The following is an 18,432-nucleotide window of genomic DNA, read 5'->3' on the forward strand; positions in this document are numbered from 1 at the left end:
GTTATTCACATGACTGAAGGTTAGACTATTAATTCTACAGATAGGCCCGGTAAAAAGGAATTACTTTTATGTTAGCTGAACTTCTTATGTGGCCGACATAACCAGTGCTTAATTTGAGAAAATATATTTTTTCTTACTTTACATAACAATCTATCCCTGAGGATAGTATGTACCTATAGTATATGCAGAATTTCAAATTCATATTCATTTATTTATTGCATCACATGATTTCTACACATAATTAGTATTTATTAGTAGGTAATTCTAGGAATAGGATTTTGCGCTGTCTTATAATATAATGTCCCGTGCGTGATTAAGTACCTACGTGTATAAATATTGTTCATTTAATGGAATGTTAACTAGAACAATACTACAATTATTAACATAAAATACCACAATTATTCACATAATTTGTTTCAATAAACTCTAAGGAAAGTGAGCACTTAGTGATGATGACACAACACCATATTGCGATAAATATTATTTAATTTGAGGTAATTAAACAAACGCGTAAGATAATTATTATGTAGTTTTTTTTTAAATTGGTGTGTTTTAAATTGATGTGTGTGTGCTTAAACATAATTATGAACTTTTTGATAATCTTTATTATTGTACCACTCAATGCGAAATCATATTTAGCGCAATGATCTGTTGATTGAGACAATGTAAAATGACACCTCCAGCCTCCCATGTATGTCCCACCCAGTATGACAAAAAGAATAAAACACCCACAAAGCTAAAGCTAGTTAAACAGTTCACCTTTTTACGCTTAAGTTAAATCTTAACTAAATTATTTCGTTCCCTTCTTAGATGTCGTAGTCTTAGAACAAAATAACGACTTAAGATTTTTTCTAATACGTGACGATCGATTGTGCATATCGCATCGAATCGATTTGGATAGGGCTACGAGTTAGTGAAAGACATAAAAGTGCGCAATGTGTGTTTTTTTAGTGATAACTGTGTTACTTGTACCACAGAATACATAATAGTAGCAACAGAAATTGCACTCCTTTGTGTAGGATCAGATGCCGACATTTTAACGGTAATAATAATAATGCAAAATATCCAACGCACATGTTGCATTCGAAATCGCACCTTACTACTACGCTCACAAGAGCGCAATTTTTTTGTGTTCAGAATTGATGTACCTCGCAGCTCAAGCGTCAGGGTTGTAGGTATAAGCAAAGTAAAATAAATAAAAACTTAATTTTAAGAAGCATTTATTGTATTTACGATTAGTAAACTTTAATCTTGTGGTGTTTGTATAATCGTACCATTCTAAAGTACCTATTAATAAACTTAAGTGTTGCGATAATTCGAAATTGTACAAACAGTTTTAAAAGATTTAGTGTCTTTATTATTGATGATAAAGTTAATGTTTTTATTAACTAAAATATTTTTTTTACTACAGTCTTTTGTCATAAGTATTTCAAAATTATTTAAAAAGTGTGTTTTTTTTTTTAATTATTTCAATTACTACAGTTGATTATTATTCCTAAATATTACGATTTTCCATTAAAGAAGGATAACAGTGCTGTTGGAACAATAAACCTTGATTGCGACGATGATCGACCGAGCGAGTATAGGTACGCGTGTGTACACAGGCGCGTGGCGGCCCTGACTGATTTGCAACTTGAAGTTGTCGCGCGCTGTAGGTAATTATCTCGGCCGCCATAGGCGAGTGACGGAGGCCTGCTTGTACTACAACCGGAGTAGTATTGCTGTGTTATAGCAGTGCCTCTTGCCCTCCGAGTATCCACGGAAGACCAGCGTCGTGGTGTCCCTTACGACACCTCGACATGATGCTGAGTGGATACCGTTTCGGTGACACGCACATTACCTACTCTCTTTATTTTTGTTAAATATTTTTGATGCTGTTTTGTGTCGCTGAATAAAATATTTCATTTTCATTTTCAATTGGATTGTCTGTGACCGTTGAATTCATTTTATTTGAAAAAAATTTTTAGCAAAGAAACGTTGGAAAAGGGAATAAAAAACGCACATTTTGGGGTTTTTGGAATATCCCTTGCGTATGGGGGGAAACGGATGCGGTGAAGCGATACTTTCACCTGCGCCGCACCTGCCGATACATTATAGCGGCGCGCGCGCATCTTCCAAGCATTATCAATTACGGTGCAGATTCTATGCAATCTTAGCTGATAAATGGGAATATCCTGTCATAGTACGTAATTACAGTGAGAGCCTAGTTAGTGTAATCCAATTTAAATCTAAAAAAAAAATATGATACACTCACGGGTATTGTGAATTTATGATACTTTTTAATATTTATGTAATAATGACTCGTACCGACTATCAAATTATAACCCAGCCCCAAATTACGTAGAGCTTTGTTATGGAATAGAAAATAGAAATAGAAAAAACTTTATTGACAAAGTATGCTTTACATTTACCATATGACAACTAAGTACAATGGAGTTCTCCCACGCTCAGCATTTACCATGAGTAGGTATGCTCACAAGGGGGATGATAAAGACGCGGGAGACACTCCCTCTTGGAGTAGTACCTATCGGCGGACAGAAGGAAAATGGAACTTCAAGAACATTCAAGAAAATCTAAATATATTTATCGATTACCAGAATATCGAGCTAAACGACCTTCGCGAGAGTTGTCAAAGAAAGCTCTATTTGTCAAAGCGTGCATGTTTATAGGTCCAGTGTTTTCTTCCGCAATTGACAATCTCGATCAGTGGGTAATTTCTAACCGGTTTAGAAAACGTTAGCTCCAGGCAACACTGTAGCAGTTTAGCCCGTAAGCTACAGAGATAAAAGCTAGATTTGCTTAGAGTAGGGGATCTTTGAGTATTGTACATGATGTACAGACATGCAACCCACCACTTGCACCTATTCTTGGCCACATATATGGACCACCTGTCGTCGCTCTCGCCCCATATACTCGTACCTTCATTCAATTAATACCCAAATACAGAGTTTCAAGTTTTACAGGGACATACTGCTTTCCCTACTTTCGTGTTTGAACAAAATTAAATTATCGCATCTAAATTATCTCAAAAACAAGACGTGATTACGTACATCCTACTAAGCGACTCTATATTCATTTTAAATGTATTTCTTGAAATGCATTTGTGTAGATTTTTTTGTGAAAATAACTTGATTTTACTCAAGACACGTTAACACAATTTCATCTATTATAAAGTTATTATCGTTATAATTTCAATTGTTAAATTGTCCGCTGAATAATTCTAGTAAGAATGTAACAAACTATCGTGAAAGCAGCCGCGGAACTCATCTCGGCTGTATGATTGCGCTGATTAATATTATAATTGCTTGCGCGAGCTATCCATCAGTGTAGAAAGTAGGAAAGAACGCACTGCTACGAGATCGCGGCCCGCGGCGCACGCGCCTGCGCGGGAAGTAGACTGAGACGCAGGAATGCGCGGCTCTGTACACAAACCACTAAACGGACACATAACTCATCATTAAAGCAAAACACGTCCAATCCGCTATTTATCCAACCTCGAATTAACACCAACGATAACAATTTTCCACAGCTTAGGTTTCATTGATGCCAATTGCGGTGACTTATAATAATCTAACTAAAATTACGTTTGTCTCATTACAGGATGCAGTTTGCGAGCCACCTGTGGATTCGGCTTCGTTGCCCCTAGAACACCGAGCGGGCGGCGGCTACGGCCCGCCGCTGCCTCCCGCCCACACAGACGACCCCTGGCCCCTCGCCACGCCCGACAGTCCGAAGATAAAACACCTTCAAGTTCAGTGCGAGAAGACCCACATGCGGGTCAATATAGAGTTCGACAGACCATTCTACGGCATGATATTCTCCAAAGGGTTCTACAGCGACCCTCACTGCATGCATTTAAAACCTGGTACCGGTCATCTGAGCGCGACGTTTGAAATCTTCCTCAACAGCTGTGGTATGTCGAGCTCTGCGAACCACAACGTAGCCAGTTACGGAAGCCCAACGCCCAGTGGCTCCTACGTGGAAAACACGATTATTGTACAATACGACCCTTACGTTCAAGAAGTATGGGATCAGGCACGAAAATTACGATGCACGTGGTACGACTTTTACGAAAAGGCAGTCACATTCAGACCCTTCCAGGTGGACATGCTGCATGCCGTCACGGCTAACTTTCTTGGCGACAACCTGCAGTGCTGGATGCAAATTCAAGTCGGAAAAGGACCCTGGGCCTCAGAAGTGTCTGGTATTGTCAAAATTGGACAGACTATGACAATGGTGCTCGCAATTAAGGACGACGAGAACAAATTCGACATGCTCGTGCGAAACTGCGTAGCACATGACGGCAAAAGGGCACCTATTCAATTGGTCGACCAATACGGATGTGTGGTCAGGCCAAAGATTATGAGCAAATTCCAGAAGATAAAGAACTTCGGTCCTTCTGCTTCTGTTGTATCATTTGCTTACTTCCAAGCCTTCAAATTCCCCGACTCAATGAATGTGCACTTCCAGTGTGTCATCCAGGTTTGCAGATATAATTGTCCTGAGCCAAAATGCGGCGGCCTCGGAGCAGATTATGGAGTGCCGCTGCTCGGTGGCAACTCACTGAGCGCTGGAGAATACGGCGTACCTAACTCGCCTCACGCTGAGTATGGACCGCCACCACAATCGCCACACTCAGAGTACGGCGTGCCCCCTGCGTTCCCAGACCCGAGACATCCCGCGGACGCCACGGGAGCTTTCTCGGAAAAGCGAGACGACGCCGTGCCGCCACCCCAAGCGCAAGTGTCCTCAACGCCAAACGCACCTAGTCCCTCATCGCCCGCGCCCGCGCGCGAGGACGACGAAGTGAACCTACCGCCGCCACCGCCGCCCGGCCGCCGCGGAGTCTACAACACCGTCAAGAGGAAAGACGAGGGCCACGGGAACCTAGCGACGCTGGGCGGCCGCCCGCGGTCAGTGGAGGACTTGCCAGAGAGATTGGTGGGCGTGAGGAGACGACGAGAAACGTCGACGCCGACGAGGATTTACAAGCGCGACGCGCAGGAGATGACGGACGTGAACACGAGTCGCACCATCCAGGTGGTGGCGCCGGGCGACGTGAACTTCGCGCTGAACAACGCCGCGGGCAACGAGACCGTGGTGATCCAGTCGCCGGCGTCGGACCCGGAGACGATCTGCATGTCGGTGCCGTCGTTCGTGGCGGGGCTGGTGATGCTGCTGCTGGTGCTGGTGGTGGCGTCGCTGGTGGCGGCCTTCCTGTTCGTCCGCGTGCGCGCGCTGGACCGCAAGGGCCACGGCGCCGCCGCCTACTACGAGACCGACTACGTGAAGCACACCAACTAGTGCCGTGCAGTGTGACGCCAGGACGTTCCATAAACTCTTCTCGGATCCAAAGAGCGCGCTTCGGCCCCGGCCGGACGGCGCGGCGCTGTCGCGGTCGCGATCGAAGCCCGGTGACATGTGAGTTATTTATTTAGTTCTAGTGAGCGTGATGTATATGTTCGACTGTTGTTTTGTAAATTATTTTATTCGTGTGGAAAGCACTCCCTGTACTGCCTTTATAGTCGATACGTCTGTTGTAATTTTGTAAAGAGTCGTAAGTAAGGAAATAGAAGTAAGGAAGTTGTATACCAATTAAAAAGTGTCGCGTGAGTGAAGTCTCGTTTATTTTTCCTGAACACAATAATAATAAATTCTTCCCAATTAAGCAGCGAGAGATTTCAACGCTTTCATCGAGCGTCTCAAACCGAGACGTAAGTAAATCATCTTTAGTTTCAATCAGATCTTGGAAACAAGAAACAGCGTATGGTAAGCAAAAGTGTGAGAAACGTAAGACATTGTTCTAAATGACGTGATCTAAATGTATTTATAACAAACAAGAGAACACTGAGCATTCTCCCACGTTTTAGTTGAAATATGGTTCATGAGACTTAGCGCCACTCTTTGTAGCTAATCGTTGCTAATTACACAAATGTAATCTACGCGTCAATGAAAGAAACAAGTTCATTACTAGTATAATTAAATTTATTTATAGAGAGAATATTCTAATACTTAAGCGTATGAAATAAATAAAGTAAATTTTTATAAATACAATAGTGGTCCTGTGCAGAAATGGGCCAAGATTTAGTACAATTATTAGAGTAGGGAAGAATGTTCGAGATCATTTCATTTTGATTCATCACAGCAACATTTCGTAAAAAATGAAAAAGCATTGACTAACTAAAACTGTGCTATAATTGTGTATCGAGTTCGTCCATTTTAAGAGCAACGTTTGCTTTGGTTGTATTATTAATTGGTTTAGAAATCAACTGATTTCCTCATTTTTATACAAGTAACGAATAGGGCTCTTAAAATGCAAGACAAAATAACGACCCATTTATGGATTGACAGCATTTATGGATCAAAAATGTCGAACAAACTTATGGTCGTAATATAGATAGAGCTTCCATAAAAGAGGATTTATCTAAATAATCTGAGTTATTTGAATAAAATGTTTCCGAGTTCCAATTTTCATCTATTCGATTAAAATTGTTTGATCCATTCATGCTAGCTTATTACCTACTCAAGTTGGGTCGTATTCTGAAAAGATATCTGAAGATAAAATTGATTTTTGCGAACTCGACTATTGATTCATTTCAATAGGCTAATATTCCGCAACGATGCTCAAAACTCAGTTGAACCTGAAACCTTTGATATCAATATCACCAGAGTATGATAGAGATTGCATCGAGTTTCGAGTATTGTATCGTAAATACGGGCCTAAATATTGAAATGCAATGCTTGAGCTACATGACATTCTTTTAGAAAAATAGCCAACAGAATTTTCGAAAAATATCATCATGACCAATAAAGAGTAAGTTTCCCACATGCACAGTAAAATGAATTTTACATAGTGTAATGAGTTGAATTTTAGCCTGGCTTTATACTGTATACGGATGAGTTCGCGTTTTACCTCCAGGGCACTTTCTTCGAGGCACCCATGGGCCGAGCCGGCTGAGTTTGCACCAGGTTGAGAGTCGACGTGTGGTCAGAGCGAGTGGGACTCCTGAATAGAACCCGTAGTTGCTTGTCGTTCTTCTCGGCGATTATGTTTATTAGGTCCTGTAAACAAAGTTACTGTCAAGATAAATAAGTTTATCAAAGCATAGGCTAACAAAGTAGGGACTTATAATATCAAATATTTATTACAAGTCTTGGCAAATATTATTGCAACGATTGAAATGATAATATTTCTTTAAATATGGAGGTGTAAATATTGTACTTTAGATAATTTGACTGATGCCTTATATTTTTTCGTTTTGTAACAAAACTGCAAAATTCGTAGCAAGAGTAAAATAGTTCGAGAGTGTAATCTAGAACTATCTAATCTACGTAAGTATACATTTTAGTAAATAAAAATACAGGACACATAACATAGGTACCACCTACATCCTAAAACAAAAGAGTCGTGGCTTTGTGCCTCGGCTCCTGCCCGAATAGATTCCACACTGGTGCCACGCTGGTAGGTTCCTCCTGCCACATATCTATTCTAGAATTAGATATAGTTACTTACATCGTTACATCCTGGAACAAAGGAGAAGCGGGTGCCGGCTGCTTCCGAGCTCGCTGCGTGTGCAAGGTAGTCGTGGCCGGGCATCGCAGACACGACGGCGTCGTGGCTTTGTGCCTCGGCTCCTGCCCAAATAGATCCCAAACCGTCCCTAAGCTAGGAGGCTCCTCTTGCCACGTATAGGATCACATATCCTAGAACCAGTTAAAGTTACTTACATCCTGGAACAAAGGAGAAGCGGGCGACGGCTGCTTCCGAGCTCGCTGCATGTGCAAGGTAGTCGTGGCCGGGCATCGCAGACACGACGGCGTCGCGTGGCTTTAGTGCCTTTCCTAGCCGAATAGATCCCACACTGGTGCCAGACTGGAAGGCTCCTCTTGCCACATACATAGCCTAGAACTAAATAAAGTTACTTACATCCTGGAACAAAGGAGAAACGGGCGCCGGCTGCTTCCGAGCTCGCTGCGTGTGCAAGGTAGTCGTGGCCGGGCATCGCAGACACGACGGCGTCGCGTGGCTTTAGTGCCTTTCCTAGCCGAATAGATCCCACACTGGTGCCAGACTGGAAGGCTCCTCTTGCCACATACATAGCCTAGAACTAAATAAAGTTACTTACTAATATTCTAATACTTAAGCGTATGAAATAAATAAAGTAAATTTTTATAAATACAATAGTGGTCCTATGCAGAAATGGGCCAAGATTTAGTACAATTACCTATTAGAGTAGGGAAGAATGTTCGAGATCATTTTTCATTTTGATTCATCACAGCAACATTTCGTTAAAATGAAAAAGCATTGACTAACTAGGTAAAACTGTGCTATAATTGTGTATCGAGTTCGTCCATTTTAAGAGCAACGTTTGCTTTGGTTGTATTATTAATTGGTTTAGAAATCAACTGATTTCCTCATTTTTATACAACTAACGAATAGGGCTCTTAAAATGCAAGACAAAATAACGACCCATTTATGGATTGATAGCATTTATGGATCAAAAATGTCGAACAAACTTATGGTCGTAATATAGATAGAGCTTCCATAAAAGAGGCTTTATCTAAATAATCTGACTCATTTGAATAAAATGTTTCCGAGTTCCAATTTTCATTTATTCGACTAAAATTGTTTGATCCATTCATGCTAGCTTATTACCCTGCTCAAGTTGGGTGGGTCCTATTCTGAAAAGATATCTGAAGAAAAAAATTATTTTTTTGAACTCAAGTATTCAAATCAGTTGAACCTGAAACCTTTGATATCAATATCACCAGAGTATGATAGAGATTGCATCGAGTTTCGAGCCCTGTATCGTAATACAGGCCTGAATATTGAAATACAATGCTTGAGTTACATGACTTTTAAAAAATAGCCAAAGGAATATTCGAAAAATATCATGACTCAAAAAAAGTGAGTTCGCACATACACAGTAAAATGAATTTTACATAGTGTAATGAGTTAAATTTTAGCCTGGCTTTATACTGTATACGGATGAGTTCGCGTTTTACCTCCAGGGCACTTTCTTCGAGACACCCATGGGCCGAGCCGGCTGAGTTTGCACCAGGTTGAGAGTCGACGTGTGGTCTGAGCGAGTGGGACTCCTGAATAAGACCCGCAGTTGCTTGTCGTTCTTCTCGGCGATTATGTTTATTAAGTCCTGGAAAGAAAGTGACTGTCAACATTTTTATAATATCGAAGAATAGGCTAGCAGAACTATAATATAATCAAAGCAGGCTCTTGTAAATATTACAAGTCTTGACAAATATTACGGCAATGATTAAAGTCGTAATTTTACTGATGCCTTAAATCAATGTCACATTATATTTGGGCTCCAGATCCTTATAGTTTTGTAATTATACCCTATAGAACGTACCAAAGAGTACAACAGAATGGACTAGTTCGAGAGTGTGTTTAAAATGCGCAAGATTAGGTACACATTCTAGCAAATAAACAATACAGGATCACATATCATAGGTACTTACATCCTGGAACAAAGGAGAAGCGGGCGCCAGATGCTTCCGAGCTCGCTGCGTATGCAAGGTAGTTGTGGCCGGGCATCGCAGACACGACGGCGTCGTGGCTTTGTGCCTCGGCTCCTGCCCGAACAGATCACACACTGGTGCCACACTAGGAGGCTCCTCTTGCCACGTAGGCAGAATCTCCGGCCTCCGTAATGCTGGCGTTTGAGTTGACTTGTCTACGAAAATCTTCTTTGGTCGACGTTTTGGTTGGTTGTGCTGTAAAGGTAATAAAAAGATAAATAAATAAATAAATTCGCATTCAAACTTTTTGTTTTCTTTCTTTATGAATTGACCATCTAAAAGATAATGCTCGTGTATGAAAATCCATAGGTGGTGCTAGTTTGCTAAACTCAGCGTTTTATGTTAAAATCCAGCACGATTTTTTTTTCCTTGTAGTGATCCGTATGTATAAGTTAGTTAAAAAATACATTAGGTATAGACACTCTGGATTGAACATTGTTCTTAGATGTGTTAATCATCAATTCACGCAAAGACAGTCTCAAAGAAAAGAAAGAACAGCGATACGATAATTATGCACTTACGCGGTGCTTCCGAGGGTCGGCAGTGTGCGAGCGACGTTCCGGCGGCTTGGAGCGGGGCGTTATGATGCTGTAGGTGCGACACAAGCGGGGCGTTCGCCAGGTGGGCGGTGGTGGTTGCGGCCGGGGCGTACGCCGCGTTTTTGACTTCGGCAACTTCGCTTCATAGGTTTGATACGGATTCTGGAAATAAAATATTATTATTGTTGTCCTATTATTATCCCAGAAGAAATAGCCCAATTCATGAGTTACATTATGTATTTGCAATATTCTACAAAAAGAAAAAAAGCAAGTCAGCTTTTGTTGATGGGGTAGATAAATCATATCGTCTCATAGAACGGCTCGATTTTTCGTAATTATTACTACAGGAAAAGCTTTATTTAAAAGAAAATGTTTGGGAAATTCATGGGAAAAGTCGGCAATTCTCTCGTGTAGAATTAAATAAATTTATATAAAAGAACAAAAAACCGCAATTAATATATCGCTGATGAGTTGTACCTATGTGCCGCTATCAGTTAGATAAACGATGTTAGATATTTTAAGGCCATTGTCCAGCTTTGGACATTAAGGTGGTGAAACGAAAGTTAAAAGTTTACCAGAAGGGAGGCCCGCAGTTGCGCCGGCGACGAGACCGGCGGGCGGCCCGACGGCGGCGGCCTGCGACACCGCGCTCTCGATGCTGTTGGCCGCGTTGAAGAGCAGTCGGCACAGCTCACACACGCCCGCTGATAAGGCTGGATACAAAAAGACAACACTCATTATTGTAGACACTTTTTTAAAGTTACTAAGAACTACCATTGCAGTGTATTTCGGCCAGGGCTTGTTCATTGTTCAAAATGCTGAAATCTTGTGTAGGTACTTAGGTACTCTAGTCAATCAACAATAGTACGACTAAGTATCTTAGTAAGTTTTAATCTTTATAATGCGTGTGGTTAGTTCAAGGTGTGAGCAGTCCGAGCGTGCGGCAGCAGAGTAAATGTTTTTTCTATGGCGGCAGCCACCAATGGCCACCGTTCGCTGGGCCGGGGCCGTGAATGTGCACCTTAATATCGTTGTAATAAGGACCTCAGTTGTAAGACAATGTCGTTTGTGGTCGTTAAGGAAATGTCAGAGCGGTGTGGCTCGTACATCGGGGGCAGCACCTGGGTCGAGGTGAGAGCAGCCGGGCGCGCCGGGCGGCAGTCGCCGGTGGTCGCCGCTCGCCGGGCCAGCGCCGTGAATGTGCACTTTAATGTCGTTTTAACAAGGACCTCAGTTGTAAGACAATGTCGTTGTGTGGACGTTAGGGAGATGTCAGAGCGGTGTGGCTCGTACATCGGGGGCAGCACCTGGGTCGAGGTGAGAGCAGCCGGGCGCGCCGGGCGGCAGTCGCCGGTGGTCGCCGCTCGCCGGGCCAGCGCCGTGAATGTGCACTTTAATGTCGTTTTAACAAGGACCTCAGTTGTAAGACAATGTCGTTGTGTGGACGTTAGGGAGATGTCAGAGCGGTGTGGCTCGTACATCGGGGGCAGCACCTGGGTCGAGGTGAGAGCAGCCGGGCGCGCCGGGCGGCAGCCGCCGGTGGTCGCCGCTCGCCGGGCCGCCTCCGTGCACGTGCACCTTTATGTTGTTGCGGACTAGGTGCGGCTTGATCTCTTCGAACCACACGTCGCATAGCTGAAAAGAAAAAATAACAGCATTACTTTTTTCTTTTATCGAGTGGGTTGCCAGCTGAGATCACTACCCTGGTGGGCATTGTGAACCGACCGATGACTTAGTATGCCTTCCAGAAATCATGTAACTTATCAAAAATCGGATTAATTTTATTACAAGTTCTCATGAAGCCACCTAGCTAAGTGGCTTAGCGCAGCTCTGTCGTTAGATAGTCGAGTAGGCATGACACTTGGTCCTAGGTCCAACGCCACCAGGTGGCGTTGGCGTCATGTTACAGCAACGTGCTTTGACTTCGGTTTCCGAAAACTTTAGACTTTAATTTCATAACAATCCAAGGGATCGAAGACAAAAGAGGTACCTTTTATTGACTTCGCTCTGAAAATATTTGCTCAAACATTGTCACAGGCACTTACACCAACGAGTGCGTTTTCCAAGTCGTATCGCAGGCTCTTCGGTATTTTGCTTTTGCTCGTACTTCTGACGGTGGGTTGCTTTGCCTGGAGGTTCGAGGAAACCGAGTCGCCTGAGGCCTTGACGACCGACTGTCGGCCTCGGGGGGCCTCTAAGGCAGCCCCGGCGGCCTTTCTCGACCGCTGCTGAGACATCATTGGCCTAAATTAAAACGTCCCGAACATGTAAACACAAGCACAACACCAGCGATGCGTCGCATTAACACCAACTCCCTGGAAAAATCATTAAAAATGTATGTGGTATACAAAAGGGAACATCAAAATACGCACTTTCAACTGTTCTGACAATTATTTTTTTAAGTGTCAAACATAATTAATCATCGTGACAAGTGTTTGTATAGAGTTCCTATTTGTTTGGTGAAAAAAAAAAATAATAATTCTTCAACTACCCTACTATACGCCAAGATCTAAAGGCACGGTACCAAAGTAAATACGATACATTCAACAAGCGAAAAGTAGAATAACCACCGTAAATAACAGTAAATATAATTTATAGTTTATAAATAGAAAATGGAATACATTAATTGGAAAAACGGTTTATTTATAAGCGGGCCAATGTTGTGTGGCCTTGCGTTCAAATTAATTAAGAAAAGAATTGATAGAAAATATGATTATTCATTCAACGAAGTGTTATTCTACGGGGATTCAGCCGACGAGGAAAAAGTCAAGAAAACAGGCTTGAACAATCTTTACTGCATTAACTTTGTGTTGTCTAACGCTTGCCGATCGGTGGACGTGTGCGTGCCGAGTCTTGAGAGCGAGACCATCACAAAATGTCTGATAAACGTGCATCTAAAGAACAAAGCGAAGGTTAGAATTGCTATACACAACAGTGATCAGTTTGGGAACTTGAAGTCGTTGGCACAGCACGGCATCGAAGTGAAGGTGATCAAGTCCGAGAGGATTGAACATGAGTTCGCGTTGATCGATGCGTGTGAAGCGACTTCTGATGGGCTGGCGGTGATGGGCTCGCTGGACTATGAGACGGCGAGGGTGAACTGCAATAAGGACATGACGATGCTCACCTCGCAACCCGAAGTGGTGACGAACCTCCAAAGAGAATTCAACAGAATCTGGAATTCCACGCCGGACGTTTTCGGGGCCAAGGAAGGCAAGCCCGACTTAATGCTCAACGATACCCGCTAGATTCACCCGCTTTCTTTTATCATTTAACTAACAATAATGGTTTTAAATAAAAGTGTGTCTGTAACAAAAATATTTTGATTTTATTTCATTCGTCTAGTGATTTAAAGCAAAAATTACATCAATTGTATTTTATTCTCATTAAATTTATTTGTACTCGAGAGCTCTAGCCTAATACACTCACAACAAACATGCCAGTATAGAACTATGCAACTTCATTGGTGATGCTTTATCACAGTTCTTTTGAATTTCTTTGTAACAATAAAACTGATGATTTATTTCAATAGGTTACTATAAAACATTTTTACTGGCATGGATCACGATTTCTACAACACACTTGATAAATAAGATGGGAATACTGAAACACTCGAATACACAAATTTGGCTATCATACAAATTTTTAAATATTAATCTATTAAAATATACAGTCAATTTAACTTAGCCCAGTATGAAGTTAAAATCCGTTACATTAAGAACCGTTTCTTATTATGAAAAATTTNAAAATAATTATCGCCAGTTTTAACGACAATAGTAAACAAAATGTCGAGTGTTTCAAAATCATAATAATTTAACGATTTGACTTCACTACATACTACAACAGATCGACAGTCACATACATAAGAGGAAAGTTTTATGCAGGACAGTATTCGAACCAGAAATAGGAATGCACTTTTAGCAGTCACATTTAGGATTAATAAACACATTAGACACTTTACGCATATCGAGTTTATAGAAAATTATTTCAATATCAAGAATCAAAACATTTTAAATATCAATTATATTCTCAAATCATATTTGATGATTGAAAAAATTAAGTGTGCATTTTAAGTATTCGGGCTTTGCCCTAAATTCAGCTTAGAATATCCACTAAGTATTCAATAAATTAATTGTTTAATTTTTTAGATTGTTAAAGCAACATGTATTTTGAGGATAAAATATTCCTTAAAATAATAAATTGATTTTAAAATTAATATGATCAAATCTACATGTACATTTCTGTGGTAAACTAGCGTATTTTTCAATAATAATCTTGTTATAAAAATATCATTATAAGACCTGATCATGATAGTAGAAACTATTTTACAAAACTGGGCGCCTAAATTAAACTAATAATAAAATTATTATACATTACATGAGGCATCATTTAACATCTTACACAATATCGCATACCCACAAGTGCAGCCTTTCTCACTAAACCATGTCCATTTGATGATCGCCAAGTTCATCCCATAACTTAAAAAATATAACGGAGTCTAATATTTTTTCTGTAAACTACATTGATCTACAAAGTAACAAAACTAAGAAATAAATAAACTGCAACATTTAAAATATTCGTTAGTTTTGAGAACATAAAAAACAAGTTCTATTAAAAAATATGCAATTGGTTTAGACAATTCATTTAAGATATCCAAGTTACACCTTAAAACCTACTGCATAGCAGCTACGCAACACGAGGTATAAAAACTAGTTTTCGTTTGAATTAAAAATAATTAGGAATACAGACGTAAGTAAAAAATTACAAAGACTATAACAATTTCATTAATTCTTGAGTGAATAAAATTGTATTACAATTAAATGATTTATTTATTTATAACCTTTGTCAGAAAATAATAGTCTTACATTGTAAGACAGAATGCATTGCTAATAAGTACATAAAAATCATAATCCTAAGTAGAGGTTATAAATTTATACAAAAGTGTAACATTGGGGTTTCAAATTATAGTACATTACAGTATTCAGATAGACATTCCGCAGTCAGTATATTAACAAAACTTAATAATGAAACAATATCCGCACAATAAACAATAAAACTTATGGCTAACACAAGTTCAATACACAAGTGACTAGCGGAGTGGACACTCGACGGAGAGAAGTGCAGCGGACATGTTAAGTGTTCAACGGGCTTCGGCCACTAGTCACTGGCGCTCGAGAGTGGATGTCATACGTCAACCTCAATGTCGCTAGTGCCGTCGTGATCGTCGTTGTCTTGGTCTTGGTCGTGTCCTGTAGAGTGCGACGAGCCGCCGTCGTCGTGCGATCCTTGCGGCGAACACGGGCCGTATTCGTGTTCGTGCGGCGAACTTAGCTCGTCGTCTGGCGAGCCCGCTAAATCTTCATCCATCATTATCGTAGCTGGTAGCGACGGGGATACTTCTTGTAATTGACTTGAATATACTGAAACGGCAATGGTAACTAAGTTTAGAATACAAACTTTTTATTTTACAATAAACATGGTAAAAATAGTGATTTAAATAAATAATCATGTTTTTCTAATTAGTAATAAAGGACAATGNTTAATATGTAAGTATTCAAAAAGTAAGAGATTAATTTTGATACTTTACTGCTGTGCCCAGGAATCTAAGGCGGTTTCTGACAATGTCCTTTAAATTGTATTTATTCCTGACAAATTTAACGTCATCATGTCATGCAGTATCAAAAATAGGACAACTCATTGCCTTATGATGAGCAATGCAAACATTTTGTTAATACATAACTACATAAATCTTACCTTTAATATTAGATGATTTGAGATCTGCACTAAAATTAAGAGATTCCTCCATAGCTTCTATGGTTAGTGTATCGTCAAGACTGTCCATGGAGCCGGAGCACGATGGTGAACTGTCAGCACTGTTGAGGGACAGCTGCAGCGTGTCCAGCTGAGGTATGTGTGGTCTCACCTGAAAAGGTATTTTATTGTCACATTTAGTTAGGTAGAAACACATTAAGTGGCATATACTTAACAATTTAGAAGTTGAAAAATCAATATTGAGTTACATAGATCTAACTGCCTGAACGATTAACATAAATTAATCATTTATTGTGTCATCTATTTACTAGCAAATTAAATTGTGAAATGCAAACTCATTTTAGCTATAGAATTAACTTATTTTCTAAAAGATAGATGATATAATATAGATATATAATTTTGAATCATTAATTAGCTCAGCATTTCTTATTTATAAAAAAATTATGGCCTCTTTTATTTAGACACTCACCTTCATGCCGTCTGGCCTATGTGGATTTCTGCATCCTTTACATTTACATTCAGTACATGGTTTGCTATCAACGTAGCATGGGCATCTTTGACCACAGCAAGTTAATTTCCCAGGTGTAGCTGTCGCGTTGCCACACCGACAACCTTTGCGTTTACTGCTTGCCGAATTACGAGATCTATTTGACGGTTTCTTAAAACTTGAACTGGACTGGAATGAAAAGGAGGTTTATGGGAATTAAAACAAACACATATTAAGTAATTCAGATATTTACTTTGCATCAAAAAATTACATTTCAGTGTAAAACTACTAACACTTGGGTATATTGCAGTACGAAAGGTATTGTAAATTTTACCGATTTACATAATTAACACAAAGGTCAAAGTTACCTTGCTTTCTCTTGGTGGCGGTTCAACCTGAGGAGGTGGTTCAGTATCATCTACTGCTTTTCTTTTTATTGTAATTTTATTGCCAGAGCCTGCATACATTACAGAATAAAGTGGTGAGCCATTTGATACAGCTCTAGAATTTGGAGAGTCCTTGCTAGAAGATCTTGTTTCTGTAGTGCTCGAGGAAGCTCCTTGTGTCTGTGTCGATGCAGAATTTGTATACACACATGGCAATATACTGTAAGCAGACTTGGAGAGTCCTGCTGTGCTTTTGTAGTCATCAGAGAAGCCAGCACCCTCTTGAATCAAGTCGATCAAGCCCGAGCTGGCCACTGTGCCGCCGTTCACTCCTGCCGCGACTTCATCTTCCTCTAGTAACGTTTTGTACACATTAGTACCCATAAAATATTCACATAGCTTCTTGTAACACTGGAGAAGTATTCGTAACTGCAAATTTTCAGCGTAATTCTCGTAGTCTTTGCACCAATTACAAGAAGGCTTGAGTTTTTTTCTACCACCTTTACATTTTTTACACACGTGATGCTGGCATCCTGAGCCCGTGGGAGTGTAGGGTGCCTTCAATAAATTACCGCAGACTGTACAGGATAAAGACTGGCGCAAGTAAGGAACCAAGCGAAAAAGATCTGTCCAAGAAGACTTATCTGCTGCGTCGGCCAGTATAATCAAACGACATGTTGATACATATAAACTGGTTGCATTCATCTTCATGAGTATATTTGGAATTTTATCTCAGGCATTTACGAGTAAATAAATTGTTTACACCAAAATATTACACAGCCAAAAAGCCGCAAACGTTTCTTCAAAACGTCAATCAAAAGCTGTCAAGAAAGTGTCAAAAAAACGAATGTCAAGCTTCCCAATGACATTTGGTGTTTTTACTAAAGTACTGGCATCGAGCCTGTGATATTACAGTCAAAATAACGTTATTTAACGGTATCAAACAGAAAATAACTAGTTAAAAAAAAGTTCTTCGAGCATATAGGTATAAAGGGACACTGCATTGATTTACTTCTGTAAGTACGTTAACAAACTGTATTCTAATGTTAATGTGTAAAAATAAACGAATTCAAAACATTAAATCATATTAAAATCGCTAATGAACTCAGTACATCAGTAGACTTGATATTGGCTGATGATAATCTTCTTTTGTCGGGTAGGTAGTTGTTTTGAGCCACAACCGTTTGGTGTGAAACCAGAGTGTGAAACATTAAAGTTATGGCGCCAATAATACATTTCTTTTCATACAATCGTAACTTAATCTAGTCACAACTTGGTTTAGAGGACATTATATCTAGCCATAGAGGAATTAGATTCTCTAAGTATCTTGCCGACCTTACATCGTTTAATAGGCATACCTACCCTAGATCGAACTTATAACTGAGCCACAGGATCCAACCCTTTGGTTATCTGATGTTGATTATGCAGTAATAATCATGCTGGATGAATGGAATACTATTATTACTTTTTTTAGCAACTTACGAGTACCATTTTAGTTCAATTTAGAGTAGGTTTGGTCCTCTTTCCGAGTTGACTGGCTGAGATCGCTTCCTAGCTATAAGACTGTGACTTCTCAACTTTCGTATTTTGTAGAATTATGCCCGCTTTCACCATCAATCCCTAATTTTTAAATGACCCCTATGGTAACACAACAGGAATTTTGTTTTCATAGGGTCACTTAAAAATTAGGGATTGGTGGTGAAAACGG

General features: G+C 40.2%; 4 protein-coding genes across 7 annotated transcripts in view; 2 read left to right on the top strand and 2 right to left on the bottom strand.

The window, feature by feature from the left end:
- The window catches only part of dyl (transmembrane protein dusky-like), a 32,449-nt gene extending 26,835 nt beyond the window's left edge, over positions 1-5,614 (top strand). For all 3 annotated transcript variants that reach the window (XM_028300360.1, XM_028300361.1, XM_028300362.1), the window contains exon 4: positions 3,601-5,614. In XM_028300360.1, coding sequence (XP_028156161.1) covers positions 3,601-5,304 — 1,704 coding nt within the window. In that variant the 3' untranslated portion in view covers positions 5,305-5,614. The remainder of the gene's footprint in view (positions 1-3,600) is intronic.
- On the bottom strand, positions 5,519-12,338 carry LOC114349816 (extensin). 2 transcript variants are annotated; one of them, XM_028300364.1, is made up of 7 exons: positions 12,125-12,338; positions 11,559-11,714; positions 10,655-10,792; positions 10,062-10,241; positions 9,587-9,735; positions 7,522-7,627; positions 5,519-7,062 (listed from the first exon to the last, which is right to left on the bottom strand). In XM_028300364.1, the coding sequence occupies exons 1-7, from the start codon at positions 12,317-12,319 to the stop codon at positions 6,910-6,912; spliced, it is 1,077 nt and encodes a 358-aa protein (XP_028156165.1). In that variant the 5' UTR covers positions 12,320-12,338; the 3' UTR covers positions 5,519-6,909. The 2 variants fall into 2 exon arrangements, with proteins under 2 accessions (XP_028156165.1, XP_028156166.1); XM_028300365.1 differs by lacking the exon at positions 7,522-7,627 and having other exon boundaries at positions 9,481-9,735.
- A 329-nt stretch (positions 12,339-12,667) lies between these two features.
- On the top strand, positions 12,668-13,577 carry LOC114349817 (mitochondrial cardiolipin hydrolase-like). Its single transcript, XM_028300366.1, has one exon. It carries the CDS (start codon positions 12,692-12,694, stop codon positions 13,325-13,327), a length of 636 nt encoding a protein of 211 aa, XP_028156167.1. The 5' UTR covers positions 12,668-12,691; the 3' UTR covers positions 13,328-13,577.
- msl-2 (male-specific lethal 2) lies at positions 13,573-17,660 on the bottom strand. Its single transcript, XM_028300363.1, has 4 exons — positions 16,707-17,660; positions 16,321-16,527; positions 15,834-16,002; positions 13,573-15,499 (listed from the first exon to the last, which is right to left on the bottom strand). The coding sequence occupies exons 1-4, from the start codon at positions 17,433-17,435 to the stop codon at positions 15,264-15,266; spliced, it is 1,341 nt and encodes a 446-aa protein (XP_028156164.1). The 5' UTR covers positions 17,436-17,660; the 3' UTR covers positions 13,573-15,263.
- Between the last annotated feature and the right edge of the window lie 772 nt (positions 17,661-18,432).

Source organism: Ostrinia furnacalis, unplaced genomic scaffold (assembly GCF_004193835.3).
Source record: "Ostrinia furnacalis isolate ACB-3 unplaced genomic scaffold, ASM419383v2 OfSCF0710, whole genome shotgun sequence".
Taxonomy (NCBI): Eukaryota; Metazoa; Arthropoda; class Insecta; order Lepidoptera; family Crambidae; genus Ostrinia; species Ostrinia furnacalis.